The following is a 23,922-nucleotide window of genomic DNA, read 5'->3' as shown; positions in this document are numbered from 1 at the left end:
ACTTTAAGACAGTCTGTCATCTGAATTGAGGCAATGTGAATGTGGGGGGGGGGGGGGGGAGCAGCAGTGTCCTGCCTAGCCGTGAGCTCAGGGGGAACGGCAAGGTGGAGGCAAGGGGGTGAGGTGGTAGAGGTGGGAGGGGGAGAGATAGGGCGTGTGTCATGAGTGCAGATGAGATGAGTTCATATCAGTCAGATGAGTTTCTATCAGTTTCTGTCGGTGTGTGCATAATGTCTAGAGTTGCCATGACAACATCAAACTGACTGTCGGGGAGGGTAAAAGATAAGCGGGCAGATGAATGGTTCACCAAGGCCATAGAAATTCTTCTGGAGGAAAACAGCAAGGCATTTTGACATTCAGCGGCTGATAAGCCTGCGATGTTTAGGGTTGAGCAGAGAAAGCACATTTGCAGCTCCTCTAACCAACCAAATCCAAATTATGAGTATTCCCTGGTCTCCGACATCTTCCTTTGCAATGCGTACCTTTGCTTCAAGATGTTATCCAAGTTACGTCTGAGGTCAAGGGTTAACGCAGTCTGAGAATGTATCGCCTTGCCCAACTCATTAATCATGAACGACAGGTGAGGCGTCGTGGTTCTGGTAGCAGCCGACTTGCCAATTCTACGGTAGGTCAGGGCAGCACATAAACCAGTAAGTGCCAGCCCTCCCACAATAGAACCAAATATAAATAAATCTTCAACTTCCTCCACATAGAATGGTACCAAGCACGCAACATGCCATTTCTCCCAGGCGTCGAGAACATAGCCTGCAGAGTAGGTTCCATTTAGGCATGCAGGGTCCCCCAGCCCTGATTTCCTTGTGAAGAAATGGTGTCAATAGCGTTCAGAGATCAGCTGATTAATTCCATGATTAATCCAAATATAGTTTGAAGAATTCACAATCCGGTGAAGTAGGGACTTTGAAGGTTGGACCAGAGATAGAGGAAGAGAGAGGAAAGAGGAGGAGATGCGACTGCCCTCAAGGGAGTCCCAAGAGCTTATCGCAGCTAGGTGCACAGTGAACACATCTAGCTGATGCGTTCACTGCACGTCAGACATTTCAAATCGTCACAGAATTTTGTCTCGTTTCTGCTTAAAACTGACTTTAGAAGATTTAAGAGGTTTTACCTTTATCATCTGATGGTTAATAATCACATTAATCCATTTGATTGCTTTGGGTGAAGAGACTCCGTCTCAGACGTGCTGCTGTGGTCCAAAATGATGCATGCACAGATGCAAAAGGCGGACCGATTTTTTAGGGGTGGACCGTTCGGTCTGCGACACCAGATTTAAAGGAGTCCACAGAATCTGAGCATTTTTCTCAGTGGGCAAAGTGTGCCACAAAAAAGGTGCACAATAAGAAAAGGCTCTCTGACCTGCTGACTTCTTCTTTACCAGACCCTCAAGAAAATTGTGATGTCTGGATTTCAACAGTGAAACAAATAATCCACTCAATTGATCTGTTAATTCAGTCTGCATATTTTTTTAAATTTAGTTATTTTTAATTAAACCAGGTTTGTCCCACTGAGATTGAGATCTCTCTTACAAGGGAGACCAGGACAGTTCTCAAGTTTCCAATCCACCCAACCTGTATGTCTTTAGATATGGGAAAAAGCACCTGGAGAGAACCCACGCAAACATGGGGAGAACATGCAAACTCCACACAGAAAGGCCACAGGTGGGAATTGATCCAATGACCTTCTTGCTGTGCAACAACAGTGCGAACCACTAAGCCACCATGCTGCCCAAATCATTGCCCATATCATTGGCTGGGGAAGTAACCTGTGTCTACTTCTCTCTATATATGTACATGTATATTAAATTAATTTTTTGTTGAATGAATTGTTGAAATCCTGGCATCGTAATTTGTTGAAGGGTCTGCTTCACCATAGGAACACACAGCAGTCAGTACTCAGTACTCAGTTTGTTTTACAGAAAGCATTGCTATCCAGAACTATTCTACCGACTGTTCTGCTTGTACCACATAGCATCCTCATCCATCATGGCCACTCCCCTCACGTGGTTCTCGCAAATCCACAAATCTGCCTTCAGTCTTTAGCTCTGGCTGTGTTAGCTTGGCAGTGAAGTTTAACAACTTGAGCCTTTACCACCTTGTTTGCTGTATTGTACATACTTACTTTCACATATGTAGACTGCCACTAAGCATCCAGTCAGGTACACAAATATTTGAACAGTGAAACAGTTTTTGTAATTTTGCTTTTGTACACCATCACAACAGGTTCAATTCAAAGGCATTGGAGTAAATATGTATAAAAGTGTATAAAGTGTGTAAAGTGTATAAAAGTGTTCGTAGTTCATATGGTTAATGTAATTTTTTTGTGAAAACCCTTGAATTAACATTGAAAGTCTACATAAGAAGCACATCTTTATGGTTTCACTTTGACTCCATTATGGTGGTGTACACAGACAAAAATCACAAAAATGGTGTTACTGTCCAAATACTTATGGACAGTGGTGGGCATAGTTCTGTTAATCCGCTAACCGCTAATTATCAAAGCTAACATTTCCGTTAGCAGATTAGCTTTCAAGATAACTTTGAAAACCATCAGCAGACCAATTAACATCCGATAAATTTAATTCCAATAACTTTTAGACTGCTAACATATTTTACATAGTGAATAAAGCTTAACAGTTAAAAACATTTGTAAAGTCTGAAATCAAAGATTTTAGTGCCTATCTGTTACACGTTTTGTAGCAGACAGACAGCCCTGAATGGTAGAGCTCTATCCTCTGCAGGCAGAGAAAAGCTGACAACCGGGAGGGAAGCAAAAAAGAAGGCCGATCTGAGACAGAAGCGCTGACTCGTTGTTGTGTAAAGTTATTGATTTAGCTTTTATCTGTAACTTTTGCCAATATTTTTAGGGATTTATCGGTTTAGCTTTATAAAAGTTAACTTTTCAGTTAGCGGATTAACGGTTATCAAAGCTAACTTTGGTTAACTGCTTATGGATCCAATTGTAGCTGACCTATGCATCAGAGAAATGTACAACCCCAATAAAAACAGAATACAATGATCTGCAATCCTCTTCAACCTATATTCAATTGAATACACCACAAAGACAAGATATTTATTGTTCAAACTGATAAACTTTATTGTTTTTGTGTAAATATTTGCTCATTTTGAAATGGATGCCTGCAACACGTTTCAAAAAAGCTGGGACAGTGGTATGTTTAACTTGCACTTGTAGATGTAGCGACGAACTGTGTTAACTGACAATGGTTTTCTGAAGTGTTCCTGAGCCCATGCGGTAAGATCCTTTACAAAAATTATTTTATGCTGAGTGTTTTATGATGAATGTTCGATGTGTTTTTCACGTCTTGGGGCTTCGGCAGTTTATGTAAGTTGATTTTCCGTTTTACGGACAATAAAGTTTTATCTTATCTTATCTTATGATGTTGGTTTTTAATGCAGTGCCGCCTGAGGGATCGAAGGTCATGGGCATTCAGTGTTGGTTTTCGACCTTGCTGCTTACGTGTAGAAAGTTCTCCAGATTCTCTGAATCTTCTGATTATATTATGGACTGTAGATGATGGAATCCCTAAATTCTTTGCAATTGAACGTTGAGAAACATTGTTCTTAAACTGTTTGACCATTTTTTCATGCAGTTGTTCACAAAATGGTGAAATGGCTGAGCCTTTTGGGGTTGCTCCTTTTATACCCAATCATGACACTCACCTGTTTGCAAACAGGTGTTCTTTGAGCATTCATCAACATTCCCAGTCTTTTGTTGCCCCGTCCCAACTTTTTTGAAATGTGCTGCAGGCATCCATTTCAAAATGAGCAAATATTTGCACAAAAAACAATGAAGTTTATCAGTTTGAACATTAAATATTTTGTCTTTGTGGTGTGTTCAATTGAATATAGGTTGACGAGGATTTGCAAATCATTGTATTCTGTTTTGATTTACATTTTACACAACGTCCCAACTTCATTGGAATTGGGGTTGTATATTCAGTCACTGCTCTTTCAGAAAGGTGAATAAACAATTATTTGGCAGTGATGTAACTTGTACTTGACAACAATAACAAAAGACATTTTATTTTGCATAGAAAACTTCAGTGATATTTTTAAGAGCTTACATTCACAAGAGTAACAACCGGAAAGAAGGTTGTGTTTTCATGTAAGAAGTCCTACCCTTTTAAAAATGACTATGGACCTGTTCATGATACAGACTGAACAATAATTAAAAAGATGTCAGAATAAAAACATGGCAAACATGCAGCAGGAGGAAAAGAGGACCACACATACGACATCACACAGTCTCCAGTTTTTTTTATGAGTTTAAATCATGAATCATCAGCTGCTTTGGCAAAGAATCTGGCACTATTTCTGGCTTAAGTATTATGTCAAATTGTTGAATTTCAAGTACCATCATTTTCAACAGCAGTTTTTTTCCCCCTCTGATCTTGAAATATGTGAGTCATCAGTGTGGCCTATTAAGAATGAATCAGACTTGCAGAGAACCAGGGATCATTTATACGGTCCTAGTCAAAATTAGTGGTGCCTGTGTTTTCAAGTACTTATGCCAGAACATCTTCAGAAATTAGTGCAATCAGAATATTTAAAAATACTAATGTTCTTCATAGCACTGCATCCTAGAAGCATCTTAATTTTTGACTGTGAAACATCTTGAGAACATTGTGTTGAAACTAATATAATATAAGGTGATGACAACGAGGGAAGGTGCAAGTGAATCCTCTTGTAGAACACTAGCGTGGATGGCGAAGGACTCAGTGACCCCATCAGGGGATCAGACTATGAATCCCGTGTTATGATATAATGTGATTATGGTAGCAATGGTTTCATCTAGAATTCCATAGGTCAAAAGGATCTTCATTCCTGTTGGTATTACAGGACCCTCCTGTCCTGTGCACCAATAGCAATTCTTGTATATTCGTCCGTGAATTGTTCTGTGAATTATTTATGTAATTTATGTTGTAGCATGGCCCAAGCAGAGGGTCACCCCTTTGAGTCTGGTCTGCTTGAGGTTTCATCCTCAGAGGGAGTTTTTCCTTACCCCTGTTGCTCTGGGGGTTAGTAAGATTAGACCTTACCTGTGTGAAGCGCCTTGAGGCAACTCTGTTGTGATTTGGCACTATATAAAGGAAAATAAATTTTCAAAAATTTTCAAAAATTTCATTTTGCCTCTTTGGACAAAAAAGGACAGAGTCAAAGACTTTGGAAAAATCCACAGACCATAAAACTACCTTAATAATGACACCTTTAATAATATAATGCCCCTTCCCTGTTAGGAATTATCTAGATTGAACTAGGACAATGTCACTGAACACCTGTGTTTTCTAGAATAACAACATGGGCAACCAATATCTAGACCCGAGTCACCTTGGTCAGGGAAGTAACCTGTGTCAGACTGGATTCCTGTCCAAGCAGATTCACAGACTCCATGGATAATCATGGGCACCAAGAGGCCTCAGGGACAATGTAGGTCTTTACTGCAGCTCTCTTGCCTCAAACTTTGGAACAAGATACACTGCACTTTTTTTTATGAATTAAAACCAGCATTCATTGGTTAATTGTGGTCATGTGGACACGGTCAATTGTCAGTGTTCACATAACCATAATTCCACAAATTCCTTTATTCTATACAATTCCTTTATTATACACAAAGTTGTTTTATTCTGATTCCACAAAAGTCTTTTTTAAAATTATTATTTCTGATTATATTGTGAAGTATGTACTTGAAAATCTGGGGTGCCAGCAAATTTGACCAGGGCTGTACGAGTGCAGTTTTCCAGTGATGGTTACATGGAGACAAACAAAATGGTGTCCTGTCTCAGTCGGGCGGGGTGGGTTGGGCAACTGATCTTATCATACAAAATGCATGGGTGATTACTGTAATTACCAACATTAATAACCCTTGTAGCAGCATGGGAAATGGATCCTAGGAATCCAAGAGAAGCAGCTGCATGCCCTTAAATCCTAGTAATTCGCATTTGAAAGTAAAATAGCTTCAACAACTCTTGACAAGTAGGAGGAAAAGGGGGTTCCGTCTCCACAGAAATGTACTCTATTTAAATTTTTAGATTTGAATGTAGATTTCTCATCACAACAGGTATTTGTATTTTTATGACACATTTATCAAGTCTCCCACATTCCTTCTCAGAAAATCAAGGCTGCATTTCTTCCGTCTGTTTTTTCAAAGCACTCTTTTCTGTCAGTGTTGCTCTTTCCAATCACAGCCACCAAAGCTTGTAAGTCCTTCTGGGCTGTGCTGAGTTGTTCGTCTTTCCTCACTCATCTCCTTCATGCATTGGCACTCTGACCCTGTTCCATACGTTTTACATTTGTTAATAATTTAGTTGACATTGGCTTCACTTTTTGCCCATTCTTATGGTGTTGTGGAGCAAATTGTATGAGTTAAAATAGTTATAGGCTGACTGAAATAGTGACCATCAACATGACATAATTCTGTAGACACCTGTCCATTATGAATCACCATTTGAAAGAAAAATTAAACAAAACAGTGGATTGTGACCCTATCAAAGGATCAGGAGACCAATTCCAAGTTACTGTTGTCTGTACTGTGTGTAACTTTAATGTACTTGAATTATTTTCTGGTGTGGCAAAAAAAAAAAAGAGTACAAAATACTCCTTAGACATTACTCTTTAGAAAAAAAAAAACTGATTGGCCACTTGAATTTTCAATAGGCAGCCAGGTAGGGGTCAATTGAACAATTACACAGGGGTCAAAATTAAAAGATGCTCCAATCATGTTGAAAACTATACCACATTATTTGTCTGATTGCAAAGATTCCAAAAAGGTATAGTTTGGACTATCTGTGACTGAATGTTATGACGTTATGGGGTAAATACAGAAAGAATGATGACAAAGGTCAATTTAAGTTTGTACAGGTGTCAAAGTTAAAGTTGCTCCAAATTTGGTAAAAAAGTGATGCAAATTATTGGTTGAGTTAATGGGGTTTTAAAAAAAAGAATAGTTTTCACCATGTGTCATACTTAGTAGATATCACGTTACAGGGTAACATATGCCACATGTCATAGAATCCAATGGCCAAACCATCTCAATTTCATCTCAGAATTATTTTAAGAATAATGCGACAGAAAAATAAAAAGGAGGCAATGACGCAAAACTGGCAGCCTACCAAGTAATCAGATGGATTTGTTGCAGTTGTGTTTAGAATTACAGTCCTTTGCACATAATTGTTTGTTGTGTGTAATACAAAGGTAAAAAAAACAAAAAAAAAAAAAAACAAAAAAGCTAGTAGTGGTTGGAACATAAACACATTAAACTTTGGATTGATGCCTTTTTAATTGTGATTACAGGTTGGAGTGTTTCATTAAATTAAATATTCATTTGTCTGCGGTATACAAATGCAGATAGATGAAGTCTGCTACTTGCTTGATTAGTTTTTGCAGTGGTATAGAACAGGGGTTTTCAAAGTGTGGGCGAGTGAGCCCCCCACACAGAGAACAGATGAATAGCTGCGCCCCTCCCCTCCGCTGACACACATACACACACTTTCAACATCTTTTTGTGTTTCTTTTTATTCTTTTACACATCTTAAAAGTATTTGTGCATTTTTAAGGAACTATCTGTGCATTTACACATTTTACACTCTTTACAAACATTTTTAACATGTTTTTAAAGAACTTTCTATTCTTCTGTTTTTACCTTTTGTCATATTTTAGACATCTTTTTTTAAGGACAATTAGACTTTTTTTTTTCAAAATTTTAAATGTCTTTGTCAAAGCTAACACATTTTAACATAATTCCTTATCGATTGCCTTATCAATACCTCCTGTGAATTTTCTTTGTAGTAAAACTAGGCTTTACAGGTTTTCTATGTCAATCACATTTTATTGAGTCTTAATGTAAATAAATATGAAATTGGTCACTGGATCCTTGATCTCTGGACATAAGCAACAATAAACAAAATCTGTAGTTTTTCTCAAAAGCATTTCCTTTCAGACATTAATGGCATGAATGTCACTCCATACCTCTGAGCTGAGCTCAGCCGGCTGCACTGCACGTCGGCATCAATGTAATTCATAAAAGAACGCAGGATGTCTCATTTTGGGAGGAAAAAATATTTTAGTCTGTTGAATTTTGTTGTCTGTGTTCCAACGTTTGGAAAGAGGTGTCATTTGATTTAAAACGGTGATTCGCTTTGAAGTTTTTAATTCCGACCGGACTCTAATTTGACTCGCCGCAGTGCTTGGAGCTGTGTGAATGGAACAGAGGACGATTCTCGTTTCTTGTTCGCAACAAGAGTCCCAGCTAGTGACTTTAATCCTCACAAAGTTTACTCACGATTGATATTTTTAAATGGTTTTGAGCGGGGTTAAGAAGCGGACTTGCCACTTCTGAAAAGCAGCGAAGCAACGAACCAGCGAAGCAGTGGGTCGGAGCACTGCTTTGTTGCTTCAAGGACAGCTGCTGCAGAAGCGGTTGATTACAGACCAACTGCAGGGTCTGTAATCAACATAGAGAAATGATCATTTTTTAGATAAACACCCTCACAAACAACGGCCGCTCTGAAGGACCGATAAGGGAGTCGTTAAGTAAAAACCCTATTGATGTTGGTGGATCGACTCATTTCTTAAAGATTCTCAAAAAGAAGTGGCTTTCAATACCCATTCCATGCGCCCTCATTGACGAACGCCTCACTGTTTGAAAACCACTGGTATAGAAGGTATCATGAAGCTTGCAAAAATAAAAGTTCAAGAGGCATTTTTTTTGACAGATATGACTTATACTCCAGAAAATACGGTGTTATCCTGCTCTCAGACTTGTTAGCTGGTGGCCTCCATGAGGGAGCCTGCCCCCAGGCATATATTACGGGTTCATTCTAAGCTTATGACAATACATAATTTACTTGCTGCAAGTACAACCCCAATTCCAGTGAAGTTGGGACGTTGTGTAGAATGTAAATAAAAACAGAATACAATGATTTGCAAATCCTTTTCAACCTATATTCAATTGAATACATCACAAATGCCAGAAACACTGCCACCTTCTCTTGGCCCAAGTTCATTTGATTGCATTTTTTGCATTAAAAACCAACATCATTGTGTAAAGGATCTTACCGCATGGGCTCAGGAACACTTCAGAAAACCATTGTCAGTTAACACAGTTCGTCGCTACATCCACAAATGCAAGTTAAAACTCTACCATGCAAAGTGAAAGCCACACATCAACAACATCCAGAAATGCCGCTGCATTCTCTGGGCCTGAGCTCATTTGAAATGGACAGATGCAAAGTGGAAAAGTGTGCTGTGGTCTGATGAGTCCACATTGCAAATTGTTTTTGGAAATGATGGATGTTGTTTCCTCTGGACAAAAGAGGAAAAAGACCATCCAGATTGTTACCAGCGCAAAGTTCAAAAGCAGCATCTGTGATGATATGGGGGTGTGTTAGTGCCCATGGCATGGGCAGCTTACACATCTGTGATGGCACCATCAATACTGAATCCCGGTTTTGGAAAGCCTCAATAATTAGTGTCCTCAGTTCCCAAATGCTTATTGAGTGTTAGAAGGAAAGGTGATGTAACACAGTGGTAAACACACCACTGTCCCAGCTTTTTTGAAACGTGTTGCAGGCATCCATTTCAAATGAGCAAATATTTGCGCAAAAACAATAAAGTTTATCAGTTTGAACATTAAATATCTTGTCTTTGTGGTGTATTCAATTGAATATAGGTTGAAGAGGATTTGCAAATCATTATATTCTGTTTTTATTTACATTTTACACAACGTCCCAACTTCATTGGAATTGGGGTTGTAATTACAGACTAATGAACAGAGGATTATGAATACTATGGTGTACTTCTCCTAAGAAACACCTCTGAATCCTACACACTGTAGCTATACATACTTAGAATTTTGAGGTTTCTGAATGTTTATAGGTGCCTTATGCAACATTAGTCAAAAGCAAAAACATTTTTAAATATTGCATCAATATTTAAAAATTACTCAGTGTCAAGGTTAAAGTACTCAGGGAGAGGTCTTAGATTTTGGGCTGTGGTGGAGGTATGTACTCTAATATGTACCCTCAAAGTTAATCATCACTCATCATATACTCATCCTGGCTGTTTCCTCAGTAAAATCAGTGCAGATGATAAGAGATGTGACAGAAGGCTGATGCATTGATAGAGCTGTCACTCTCGTTCTCGACTGTACTTTGGTCCTTCTCTCTCTCTCTCTCTCAACATGGCAGCTTTGCTCCAGTTCCTGCAGCTGAAATGAAATAGTGTCAAACTGCAATGAGTTCTGAGATTTCCATCCTGTCCTGGAATGCCCCAGTTAACTGCAGCCTCAGCTCAAGAAGTCTAATTTTGGACAGGTTGAGGGAGGGCTGAAATGTGTACCTGGCTCAGATATAAGGATTAAGTGGACCATTTTGAGCTCTTTCAGATTGTAGAATAGAATAGAAACTTTATTGTCAATGAACATATATACATACAATGAAACTTGTACTCTGCCTTTAACCCATCCTAATTACAGTTAGACACAATCTAACCACTAGGAGCAGTGGGCAGCGACAATCCAGCACCAGGGCACCAACTCCAGATGTAGATGCTGCCTTGGTCAGGGGTAGAGAAAGGAGCAGACCCTCAATAAGCATGTTTTTGATTGCAGGAGGAAACCGGAGTGCCCAGAGGAAACCCACACAGACACAGGGAGAACATGCAACCTCCACACAGAAAGGCTGGGAATCAATCCCACAACCTTCTTGCTGTGAGGCACCAGTGCTAACCACTAAGCCACCATGTAGCCATTCTTGTTACTTTCACATAACAGCGCCTTTGTGTTGAAGGCTCACAGGACATGTTGTGACATGCTCACCTCGTCCACAGTTTCTCGGATAGTCACACGACTGAAAAGCCACCGAAAGCCGTCTGAATCTTCTGAATGGTGGAAGAGGTGGGCATGTCACAACACGTCCTGTGCGACTTCGACACGAAGGCGCTTTTGCTGCACCATCAGCTTCATGCTGATGAATTTTACTGCAACTCTTTTCATGGCCAAATCTTCTGTCACAGTGCAATGTGCCGAAAAAGTGCTGATGTCCACCTCTTCCACAATTTCTCAGGTAGTCACACGACGGTCCCACATCACCACAGCGTTCACTTTGGTAATGGTCTGGTCATTTCAGCATGTTGATGGCTGACCGGAGCATGGCTCGCTCTCCACCATTATGCGGCCGTCTTTAAACTGGTTGTACCGCTCCTTAATCTGTGTGATGCCCATAGGATCATCACCGAAAGCCATCTGAATAATCCAAATGGTTTCCACCTGGTTGTCACTCAGTTTCTTGCAAAATTTGATGCAGTCGCGCTTGCTCCAGTCGTTCCGCCATTTCCTTGCAAAGAAAAAACGACGAGAGACTCCACCCATCCTCACACAAAGGCTGCTTACAAGCAAATGACGCAATCGACAGGCGTGAAAAAATTCACACTTGCGCACAAAGGTTCAAGGTTGGCTCATGCAAGCACACGTGATTCATATCCATCAGGTTTTTGAAAAAAATAAAAAGGTCGGATACCTTTCTAACAGACCTCGTATATATATATATATATATATATATATATATATATATATATATATATATATATATATATATATATATATATATATATATATATATTATTAGCCATGTGGAGATTAATCAATACGAATCAGTATCTAGATACAAACGTGCATCAATTGACTGGTTGAATCGTGTTGCATCGCTCGCTGCCTGGTTGCATTGTTTTTTTTCCGAGGTGCGTTGAATGCACCACAGACAGTTTGGGACACCAGAGCGGCCATGAAAATTATTATTTCTCTACATTGATTGCAGACTGCAGTGGATCTGCTTGAAGCAATGAAGCAGCGCTTCGACCTGCTGTTCACTGTGTCTCTGCTTCACCAGTTTTCAGAAGCGGCAAGTCCACTGGCATGAACACCAGCCAGTGCATAAACTAAAGTTGTACATCAGGACAATAATAATAATAATAATAGTAATTATAATAATAATAATAATAATAATAATAATAATAATAATAATAATAATAATAGTGCCCTAACTAGCAACCTGCTTTACCTGTAGAGTAAACTTCATTCTCCCTACTGCATATATATATATATATATATATATATATATATATATATATATATATATATATATATATATATATATATACACACAAGGTCTGTGAGAAAACTATCCGACGTTGTTATTTTTTTCAAAAACTATATGGATTTGAATCTTGTGCACTTACATCAGACAAGGTTGAACCTTCCTGCGCATGCGTGAGTTTTTTCACGCCTGTCGGTTGCATCATTCGCCTGTGGGCAGGCTTTGAGTGAGCACTGGTCCACCCTCCTCGTCGGATTTTTATTGTTTAGGAATGGCGGAGCGACTGCGGCTTTGTTCCATGAAAATGTTTTCAGAAACTCTGCCAGACAGCCAGATGGAAACCATTTGGAAGATTCAGATGGCTTTCGGTGAAGATTGTATCGGTATCACACGGATTAAGGACCATTAAAACTGGATTAAAAATGGCCCACGGTGGCGGAGGGCGCATCGCACGCCGAGCGGCCATCGACAGGCTGGAACGAGCAGATCACTTCCAAATTTAAGGCTCTGTTGATGCAGGACATCATGTGACTAGCAGAGAAGTTTCAGAAGAGGTCGGGATCAGCACTTTATCGGCACATTCCACTGTTAAAGCAGATTTTGTAATGAAAGACGTGCGGACGGATTCGCGCGTCGGGACGCAGCCGCTCATGGTGCTGGACAAACAACACCTCCGTGTTGGAAACCATTCGTAAGATTCAGACGGCTTTCAGTGGCTTTTCAGTTGAGAGTGTATCCGAGAAATTGTTTAACAGCTGGGCAACTTGTCCTGTGAGACTTCCAACACAGAGGTGTTGTTTGTCCCGTGCCATGAGCGTCTGCGTCCCGACGCGCAAATATATATATATATATATATATATATATATATATATATATATATATATATATATACACACACACGCTTCCATACTATCATGAGGGTTGGGGGGAGGGGCACTATTTGTTTTTGGCTAAATTTTTCCAACGTTCACTGACAAATGTACTGGCTCTGGCTACTTTGTAACTCGTGGCATAGTCAGAAAGCTACCACTAACATACCTAAAAAAACAAACAAACTATCAAATATGTCTAACTAAGATTAGATAAGCACAAACAAAATAGGTTGTAAGAGGTACATACTCGTACTTTTTTCCACCAAACTTGGCAGACATATGGCGGTGGATTCCAGAATTAACCAACAAGGTCAAATTTATCAAAGGTTAATTCTTGGCATTAAGGTTACATCTGCTTCTGTTGATTTCTACTAAACTTGGTATGTCATTGAAAATTGACCGTAAAAACATTAAAGAATTTATTGGGCAAAAGGTCACAATCAAGGAATTTGATTTTTCATCTGATGTGGACCAAATGTGGTACAAACTTTGGTGGATTCCAGAACTGGCCTGACAAGGTCAGCCAGAGGTCAATCATTTGGGTTAAAGATGAGGTCACTAGGGTCAAATGTCAAATTGACATAGCCTGTACTATTGTCATGCAAGAACACTGGACAGAGTATTGTCTCTCTTGAACAAGTCTCTATTTCCACACTTTGTGACCTGAATCTGGAATAACTTTACATATTACAGATTCATAAAGCCAGTTTCCATCCTGAACGAAAGAAGAACATGAGATCGTTTACTTCAAGAATGCTCAGTCCACTAAACTTGTGGTAAACCACTTTTTCCTTTGTTCTTATTCAAAAACTAACTTCAGATCTGTTGATCCTTTTGCAATCATGCAGTGTTTGTTTTTCATGTGCATATTTGAGCATCCATGACAGACAAAGCTGGCAGGGTGGATGGTGGAGGAGGTGGGCACTGTTGGCAGGAAATTGCACACTTCCTTCATATCCCTTTGAAGCCTTAAACTGGGGGAGTGTGTTAAGTGTTCATTTGTTCACAACTTCACATGAAGGCTGGGTACACTGTCCAAACTGGGGAATGAGTCATTACGTGCCTTTTAAAATGGTGTGAATGTGATGCAGTGCAAAATGAATTTTTTTTATTTGTTTTGTAGAGAGGTACGTTAAAGTTATTTAACCACTCCATAAAAAACACAAAGTTATTTAAACTAACGTAACACTCCATTAAAAAAAAAAAAGTTTACATTTTTGTGTGGCATGATATCCTTTGTTTAAAGATTGAAACTTAAAACAAGTCAGACTCCAGAAAAAAAAAAGTTTCAATTGCTGAATTGTCTGCTTTTTGTGAGCAAGCTGGAGAAATTTCTGGGATTGTTCCAACATTGCTGCACGCCAACAGCACAAAGCTCGGCATTTTGAAGCACATAATACAACTGAACCACTCACTTATGGTGTCATGTTGTTTCATAATTTAGACATCAAAAGCCCCTATGGACATAATTTTAACAAGATCTAAGAAATGTCAACGTGTTCACCACAGCAGTAGCATAAAGCATCACAATCTGCAGAATAAGGGCACATTTATTTATCAGTACATTTTACCAGGAATATATTGCATTGGCAAAACTAAGTAGTGGCCAGTGATTGTTCACCTTTCGGCACATGTGCATTGGGAATCGTATGCTAATCATGCAAATGATGTAGTGGGTACTGACTTTCTGATTGGCTGAGAATTTACATACTACCAGACGTATCCTTCAAATAATATTCTCAACCCCTGAAATATGGGGGGGGGGGTGGGGGGGTGGGGGTGGATGGCATTCAGCATGTCTGTTCATCCGCCTGTCAGTCTGTTTTCACCTGTTAGCGTGATATCGCAAGAACCAGTTGACAAATTTCATTCATATTTAGCAAATGGGTGTACTTGGGTGATCCTCCAACATCAGTTGATTACGGTGACCTTGGGGTCACTGTGACCAAGGTCACATTGAGGTGTTGTCATCGTCACCCTTGTTAGAGTGACAACTCAAGAACCAGTTGACCAATTTCATTTATATTTAGCAACGGGTGTACTTGTGTGATCCCCGACACCAGTTGATTATCGTGACCTTGGGGACAGTTTCAAGGTCACAGTGAGATATTCAAGATATTGTCATTGTCACCCTTGTTAACTTGGGTGACTGAACGGTCCTGTTTTTCCAGGACATGTCCTGTTTTCACGTCCTGTCCTGGTGGTCCAGGACTGCATTGATGTGAAATAGAAAAGCAACGTTGATAAATTGTGTATAGCTTTTCAGCAAACAAACAAAATAAAAACATGCTATAGACACAAGCTTATCCAGGAATGCCTGTTGGTAATGTTCCCCTTGTTGCTATGGATGAATTTATTGAGAGGATTCCTTCAAATGTATGTAGTTTAAAGTCACACCTAAAATTTTTTATATATTACACATGTTCAGCAAATAAATTGCCAGGTGTCTTGAAAAATTATTTTAAAATTTCTTACCAAAAGATGCATCCTAAAACCCTGGTTCTCAAACTTTTCCTTATAGACAGAATTGTGAGACTTTGAAGACCTTCAACATGTAAAGGAGAAGCAGTGATGTAAATGGACTGCATTTATATAGCGCTTTTCCATCTGTATCAGATGCTCAAAGCGCTTTACAATAATGCCTCACATTCACCCCGACGTCAGGGTTATGTACAGGTTAGAGAAGCGACCTTGTGACTAACAGCATGGACAAAAAAAAAGTGTGTGGACAGAGCAGCACTTATCACTCCCACATTGCTGCAGGTCCTTTGTAAAACCCATTTGACACCTACCTTAGATGGCAAAGCACTGCAGAAATGCAGTCAGTCTAACAGACAGGGTTTTTTATTTTGACATGGAAAATGAGGATCAAGGTGAAGTGAATTTAAAGTCACCAGTAAACATGTGACATTGATTAATTGTACCTGGATGACAGTACAGATATATGTGTGTGTGTGTGTGTGTGTGTGTGTGTGTGTGTGTGTGTGTGTGTGTGTGTGTGTGTGTGTGTGTGTGTGTGTGTGTGTGTGTGTGTGTGTGTGTGTGTGTGTGTGTGTGTGTGTGTGTGAGGATGGCCTCTTGACCTTGTTCTAGTTGGAGACACAGACACCATTGTGTCTGTCCTTGCTCCCATTTCCAGCTGCTGCTTCCTCACAGAGAGCTCGTGACCTGTAATAATCTGCAGTGCACAGTGGTTGCTGTGTGATATAATGCATAATTTTAATGTAATATTTGACATAAAACATAGTCTTATGTTTACATAAATCCTGCGTGATGCTGGCAGATGGGGTGGCTCTTTTAGAGAGCCGTGTCCGTAAGCTAGAACAGCTTCTTAGCTCAGTGTAGTTAGATGTTACGGGCACTCCAGATGAGGTTAGTGTTGGGCCGGCTAGCGTGCTCATTAGCATCAGCCTAGAAACGCCGACGGTAGATGACGGCTTTTGGACTGTGGTTAGGCAGAGGAAGTTGCGTAGGGCTTGGTGCCCGGTTGCGGTACCCCAATCACACTCGCCATTCTGACCTGTGAACCAGTTTTCTACCTTGGATATGTCTGTTGTGAGTTCTTTGAGCCCACGGGTGACTTCCGCTCCTATCTGCAGGCTGAAACGCCGGGCTTTAGTGATAGGGGATTGCATCACCAGCAAAGTCAGGTTACAGACGCCGGCTGACGTTAAATGTATTCCTGGGGCTAGAGCTCCCGACATTGCCTCCCATCTTAGGGTGCTGATTTGCAGAAGCGAAGACAGACTAAAGAACATGACATGAGACACAGTCATAATTATTCACGCTGGCACCAATGATGCCAGGATGAAGCACTCCGAGGTCACAAAAATGGACAGAGAGGACTTGTGTCTTTGCCAGAAAGATGTGTCAGCATCAATTAATAGTCTCTAGTCCCCTCCCCTCCCAGGGTAATGATGAGGCGTTTAGCAGGCTGACATCAATAAATAGATGGCTGGTGCAATTTTGTAGACAGCAAGGCTTTAATTTTACTGATAACTAGCATTGGTTTTGGGGTTGCCGTGGCTTGCCGCCATCTTGTCTGCGAACGTAGATAGAGCTCTACAGGGAGGGTAACATTAGGACTTTACAGCAGGCCACGGAGCAGGTGATTAGAGACCCTGCAAGGCTTATGACAAATGTGGATGTGGAATCCATTAGCTTAGTGGGGAAATTAGTGTAGAAAAAAAAAAACTCCCACAAACATCATCCTTTCTTTACAGTCTTGGAATCCTGAAAATCTCATCCCGTCTGACCAGCATCTGTTTTTCTGATACCAACAATTAGAATAAAATCAGGGAAAATGAAGGCAAGACAATCAATGAGCTTCATAAATAGAAAAAAAAACAATAGACAGTCACTTGTGAATTTGTGTTACTGAAACACAAACAGATGTGTGAGCTTGTCACGGATTGTGACCCCTTTTAATTTTTATGGAAATGTTGCATTTTGCACGTACTGCTCATTCAAAATTGTAATTAAGTCACTTTCGCTCTTCTCACTCAGTTCTTTGCAAATCTTTGATTTCATTAGCTTGGTAAAATTTGGTTTATGTGTGTGCGCACATGTGCATGTGCGTGTGTGTGTGTACCAGCATTGTTTTAATTGAACTTCCTTCAGTAATCTGGGGATAAACACAGGTACCAGAGGGTCTCTGGGCCTATATAGGATTTGTAAGGGCTTGGTCTGACTGCGGTGAGAACTGAATTAATTAATCAATCAGGTCTGTAACAACTGTTGTCATCTTTGATGTGCTGATTATTTTAATTCATGTGTCTGAAAATAAAAATTACAGATACCATCTACCCTCTAAGACAGCTTACTTCCATTTCATCTAATATTATTGCGGGGGGACATTCAATTTACAATATTTCAGTTTTTCTGTTGTACTTGGGTCCATAAGTATTTGGATAAATCAAACAAACAAGTGCATCAATATTTATCTGTTAATGGAATTGATTGGTTTCATTTCATTTCATGAGATTCAGATCTATGGCATTATGTTTTGTTGTTCTAAGTGACTTTGTCCAGAATTGTTCTTGGTTCAGCAGCCAAGCGTATGATTGGGATCTTTCCTCCTGAGCACACAGAATCCTCTCTTTAAAATACTATCTGTGTTACCATAAAAACATACCCAGCAATTTTTTTTTTTTTTTTTTTTTTTTAGATTTTTTTGTTAAGGAATAGTTTTCAGATTCTGTGCTTTGTACTGCCACAAGCAATTTTCTGTTCTCTGGTCCCTAAATACAATTGTCACATTACGTAACATTAATTCTAATGCTAAGGATTTGCTGTCACTGCTGCTTCAAGAGTCACTGCAGGCGTTCAGCTCACGTTCTTCTATATTTCCTTGATCACAGTGACACAGTGGAATGAAACGTTTTGGGCACATGTGGGCTTTTTTACCTGTTTCACATGTTATTGATCACATCGTATTTTTTTAAATAGAATTCAGGCTTCTTTATGTTACAGTTCCTACAACTGTGTTCTTTAAACCCACCGTGAAAATAAATAATGAAAACACGACAGAAATTAAAAAAAAAAAAATCTAACCAACGATATTGGAATGTTTAAGCATAGGGACCTTTTTGACCATCACTTTTCCAACCAGTTTATTCATTTAATTGATTAAATCATTTTCCCTATGACCCTTGAGTGGAGTAACTGGGTATAGAAACTGAGTGTATGAATGAATTCATTTTTTGACACAAATCGGGGCATGGATTAATAGACATTTACAAGTTCTAAGCTTGAGATTTCTTCCTCAAACACATGCCAGTTAGTTTTTTCCTTACCACTGTCACCTATGTGCTTGCTCTAGGGCAGGGGTGCCCAAGTTCGGTCCTTAAGATCTACCTTCCTGACACTCTTAGTTGTCTCCCTGCTCCAACACTCCTGAATCCAATGAAAGGCTCATTAAAAGCCTGCTGATGAGTCTTTCATTGGATTCAGGTGGCTCTTAAGGACTGAACCTGGGCATCGCTGCTCTAGGGAATTGGTAAGGTTAGACCTTACCCATGTGAAGCGCCTTTCCATGACCTATGTCATGATTTGGCGCCATAGAAATAAATTAGAAACTTTTTAATTGACCATAGCTGTGCTTGTGGGTGTGAATATGTTTGTCTGTCTATATGTGGCCCTGAGATAGACTGGCATCCTGTCTAGGGTGTCCCCCCGCCTCTCACCCTATAATTGCTGGGGTAGGCTAGGGCCACCTGGGACCTTTATTTGGAGTAAGCAGTTACAGAAAATTAATATATCAGGAATCCCCATCATCAAAGATCGCAAAAACATGAAGCGAAACAAAATTGTAGCCTGTGATGGCACAATGCAATCTGCAGCTTCACCACTAGATGAAACTAAATGTACACATCTAAGCTTCAAGAAAAATAAACTGTCATACTATATGGAGTATCTGTCCTGAGTAGGCAGTTTTATGTTGGCATAAACCTGTACTTTGTTGCCTGAAGCAGATAAAAACGTATGATCCTGGCCTTCCTGCCAGATTGTGGCTGTTGTATGAATTGTGCATGTTGTGTTTGCCATCATTCTTTTTCCTCCACTCACCTGCTCTTTGTTGGTTCTCAGTCTCACCATTTGCCTCTGTTTTGTGAGTGCAGGATCTCATTTTTCATCTTGGTTCCTGTTCCACTCAGCTGTTTGTCATTTGTAATCACACACCTGTTCCTTGTTCTGTCATTATGTCTCTTTGTATAGTAGCCCCTGATTTCACTCTACGAATGCCAGGTTGTTTGGCTCCTCGCTGTTGACTTAGTGATTTCTACTTTGTTTGCCTGTCAGCTGTTTTCAGTTTGTCTTCTATGTCTCGATCCAGTCCATTGCCTCTTCTCGGTCATGTTCCCAGTGCTCGTTTTATCTCTTTCCATTCCTACCTCTTATATGTGGCTTTGTCCACAGTCTGCTACATGTTCATCATTGACTCAGTTTAGCTGTCTTTTCTTCAGTGTCCTAAGTCAGCACACAAGTTTCCAAGGTTTTAGTCTTCTGGGAGATTGGCACCAAAAACTACACCCATCTGTCTCTCTAGCGTGTTCCCATTCACCTTAGCTGGAGTTCAGTACTGCACCATTCAACCATTCAACTTTCACTATACGTATAGTCAGACAAACATTAAAAAGAAGAAAAAAAACTGAACTGAACTGCAGAGGAGCCCATTGGTTCCCAAATGAGTGAACACTGATTCAAACTCAGTCACTCAAAGCAGTCAAACATATACATATACATATACATATAAAAGACAGCTGACAAGCTGGAATATTTTGAAGCAAATCAATCACGATGCATTCAGTTTAACCTGAAATTGACACCAAAGCAGTCTTGTCATGAAAAGACATTTATTGAATTGTATTTGTTAAAATTTACTGACTTATTTCTTGCAGCTATGGGATTTTTCACTGGCAACAGAAAAATAATGAACTATGTGTTGACAGCAAAATCCATAAGTAATTTCACACATTCAGTTTTTGCAGTCTTGCCTTTGTACATCACCATCATAGAGTTAAAACAATACATTCAATATGCGATTGTTCAAAGGATTTGGGAAGATTTAGGAATTATTTTTTTATTTAACCAGTTAGTCCCATTAAGATAGAGACCTCTTTTGTAAGAGGTGGACAATTATAAAGTTTTCAATTCACCTAACCTGCATGTCTTTAAATGTAAGAGGAAATCTACACAAACAGAGGGAGAACACGCAAACTCCATACAGAAATGGCACAGGTGGGAATCAAATCCGTAACCTTCTTGCTGTGAGGCAACAGTGCTAACCACTAAGCCACTGTGCTGCCCATTATGGCCTTATGTATGTTTATACATAAGGTCATGTGCTTGATTCTTGCTGTGGTTTCCTCATTTCCTCATTTGGTTTCCTCATTGGAAACTTTATAATTGTCCAGGTCTCCCTTGCAAAAGAGGTCTCGATCTCAGTGGGACTAACCTGGTCACTCCATTATCAGGAGCTGATAAATAATTGGACAAAACTGGATATTTACTCATGGGCTCTGAAAATGGGGGACTGTGCATTCAAACGGCAATGAATCCTAAAAATTAATGAATATTTTTGATAAACACCTTGAATGACAGACAAAAGTCTACAAGTCCAAGAACATTTTGATTGTTTCCTTTCAACTCCTATATGGTGGCGTAAAGAGACAAAAATAACAAAAATGGCATGCCGATCCAAACACTTATGAACCTATGTGAAACTGCCACACCAGGATGGAGTTGAGAAGAATAACACCCACATTTATAGCTATATACATTTTCCTGTGGTTGAGATAAAGTGCACGCTGAATGCAGAATGAGTCACTGCAAAAATGAAACAAAGTTGATTATGGAAAACGGCTTGAAAAGATATGCAAATGCGTGCCAGAACCAGAAGCTTTGCAAATCCACATCATGAATGAAAATGCATACTATAAAATTAGAATTCCGTCTGAGTTATCAGATAGCACAAAATATCAAGCGGTGCTTTGAAGACGGTGTACCTCATTGTAAGCTCTGACTGCAACAAACCGCTGGATTACAGCGGCACTGTCAGAGAGATGCTGAATGCAGGAGATGTGACAGGAGCAACAAACCTCTAGCACTTGTACAACAGACTCCAACAACTCTGTTAATATACGAACAGTGTTGGCAGCCGTGTTTTCTTAACTGTGTTTGCTCTCTTTCCTCACAGGGAGCGCGTACAGGGAATGCATGGATAATGGGACGTGGGCGCTCAGGAGCAATTACTCCAATTGTGAACCAATTTTGGAGGAGAAGGTTAGTGCGCTGTGGGGCACGAGCAAATCCCGATGTTGTAGACCATTTCACACAAATAATCAGTTTGTTGTCATTCAGCCTGCAGGAAGAGAAGATCAAACAGTGGAGTAATATCGACTGCTTAATGGTTATAGACATGCACTTTCTTTTACTGTTGTGTGCTCCAAATATTTGCGTTCCACTGATTCCACACTTGCATGCAAAAGGTATTCTCTTTTCCTATACAAACTGCAAGACTGCTTCTGTCCTCCACTTATTTGTGTTTCTGGATCATTCATCATGTTACCAGTTAATTTGAATTTGAACATGATGTATGTACTGTTTCCTACGGAAGCTTATTGCATTCACTTGATAAATTTATTTGTTGGTTTGTTTTTGGAGTAATTATTTGTGTTTTTCTGAGTAATTTATTTTTTGTCTCTTTTTCTGAATAATTATTCCTTTTTTCCTGAATTTTTCTGTTTTACAGAGTAATTTATTTTTATGTTGGTTTTTCAGAGTAATTTTTTCCTGATTTTCTGAATTTTTTTTCTTCTGTTTTTCGGAACAATTTTTTTTTTTTTCTGAGTTCAGAGAGCATTTGAAGACGCATTCATTCATTGAGAGCTCGATTTGGTAACAAACATGACATTGTTCAGTTTAATCAAGTTTTACTTTGATCTGGGTTTGATGGTATTATCATTAGTTTGTTGAATCTACGCAGGCACCTGAGGACTTTGCGGCTGTTCAGAAAGAAAGCCCATTCAAGATTTACTAGACATAGCAGTTTTTCTCTAGGATCAGTGGGACAGATATGGGCTACGTGGTGACTCAAGAAATAGTCAAAAAACAAAACAAAACAAAACAAAAAAATAGTCAAAAATTGCATTCCTGAAGAACCTAAACAATGTCAAAAAACCTCATCTTCATCCTCCACCGCATTATTTCCTGTGCCAAGAAAAAGGGATAGAAAACTTCAAGAAGGATACTCAGAGAACACAGTGGCAAGAGAAAGTATGTGAGGCTTGAGCTGTTAGATGTCTGAATGCTGGACTAAAAAAAAAAAAAAATCTGGCTTTTGTATATAAAAAATCTGAAATATAATCTTGACAAGGTAACATTATTCATTCATTCATCTTCTACTGCTTAGTCCAATTAAGGGTTGCGGGGGGCTGGAGCCTATCCCAGCAGTCATAGAGCGTGAGGCGGGGTACACCCAGTCACAGGGCCACAAATAGACAAACAAACACAGACACACCCACACACACACCTACTGACAATTTTAAAGAGTTCAATCCACCTAACCCGCATGTCTTTGGATGTGGGAGGAAACTGGAGCACCCGGAGGAAACCCACACAAACATGGGGAAAACATGCAAACTCCACACAGAAAGGCCACGGGAATTGAACCCACGAGCTTCTCGCTGTGAGGCAACAGTGCTAACCACTAAGCCACCGTGCTGCCAAGGTAACATTAATTAAATAAAATTATAAAAGAAAAAAAATGATGGATTACATAATTCATTACACCCTTTAGGTCAACACAAGTAAATAATCACTTTTACAGCCACTTTTCCTGAGACAAGTCAAGGGATGAATACACAAACTTTTCCAAGTCATTGAATATGAATATATTTTACAATTATAATTATTAAGAAAAACAAACAAATATGGCATGATATGGTAAATCTGTCTGGAGGAGTTCTCAAATATAACACAACCCTTGGCCGTATGAGCATTGTCTTCTTTATAATTTGTTGTTGATTAATTGGTATCCCTGTGCAAAGTGTGTATGTGTGTGTGTATATAAGAGGTCTGTCAATAAAGTATAGGTCCTTTTTATTTTTTTCAAAAACTATATGGATTTCATTCATATGTTTTACGTCAGACATGCTTGAACCTTTTTTCCATGCCTGTCGGTGACGTCATTCGCCTGTGAGCACTCCTTGTGGGAGGAGTCGTCCAGCCCCTCGTCGGAATTCCTTTGTCTGAGAAGTTGCTGAGAGACTGGCGCTTTGTTTGATCAAAATTTTTTCTAAACCTGTGAGACACATCGAAGTGGACACGGTTCGAAAAATTAAGCTGGTTTTCGGTGAAAATTTTAACGGCTGATGAGAGATTTTGATTTGATACTGTCACTTTAAGGACTTCCCACGGAGCGGG

At 39.6% G+C, this 23,922-nt stretch overlaps 1 protein-coding gene across 1 annotated transcript in view; it reads left to right on the top strand.

The window, feature by feature from the left end:
- LOC117522153 (corticotropin-releasing factor receptor 2) overlaps positions 1-23,922 on the top strand; it is a 162,783-nt gene that overhangs the window by 72,149 nt on the left and 66,712 nt on the right. Inside the window, exon 3 of the mRNA XM_034183532.1 lies at positions 21,695-21,780. Within this exon, the coding sequence (XP_034039423.1) occupies positions 21,695-21,780 (86 nt within the window). The remainder of the gene's footprint in view (positions 1-21,694; positions 21,781-23,922) is intronic.

The sequence above is a fragment of the Thalassophryne amazonica genome, chromosome 12, assembly GCF_902500255.1.
Source record: "Thalassophryne amazonica chromosome 12, fThaAma1.1, whole genome shotgun sequence".
In the NCBI taxonomy this organism is placed as follows: Eukaryota; Metazoa; Chordata; class Actinopteri; order Batrachoidiformes; family Batrachoididae; genus Thalassophryne; species Thalassophryne amazonica.
The sequence above is the reverse complement of the archived record's forward strand: the minus strand, read 5'-3'. Positions and strand labels throughout refer to the sequence as shown.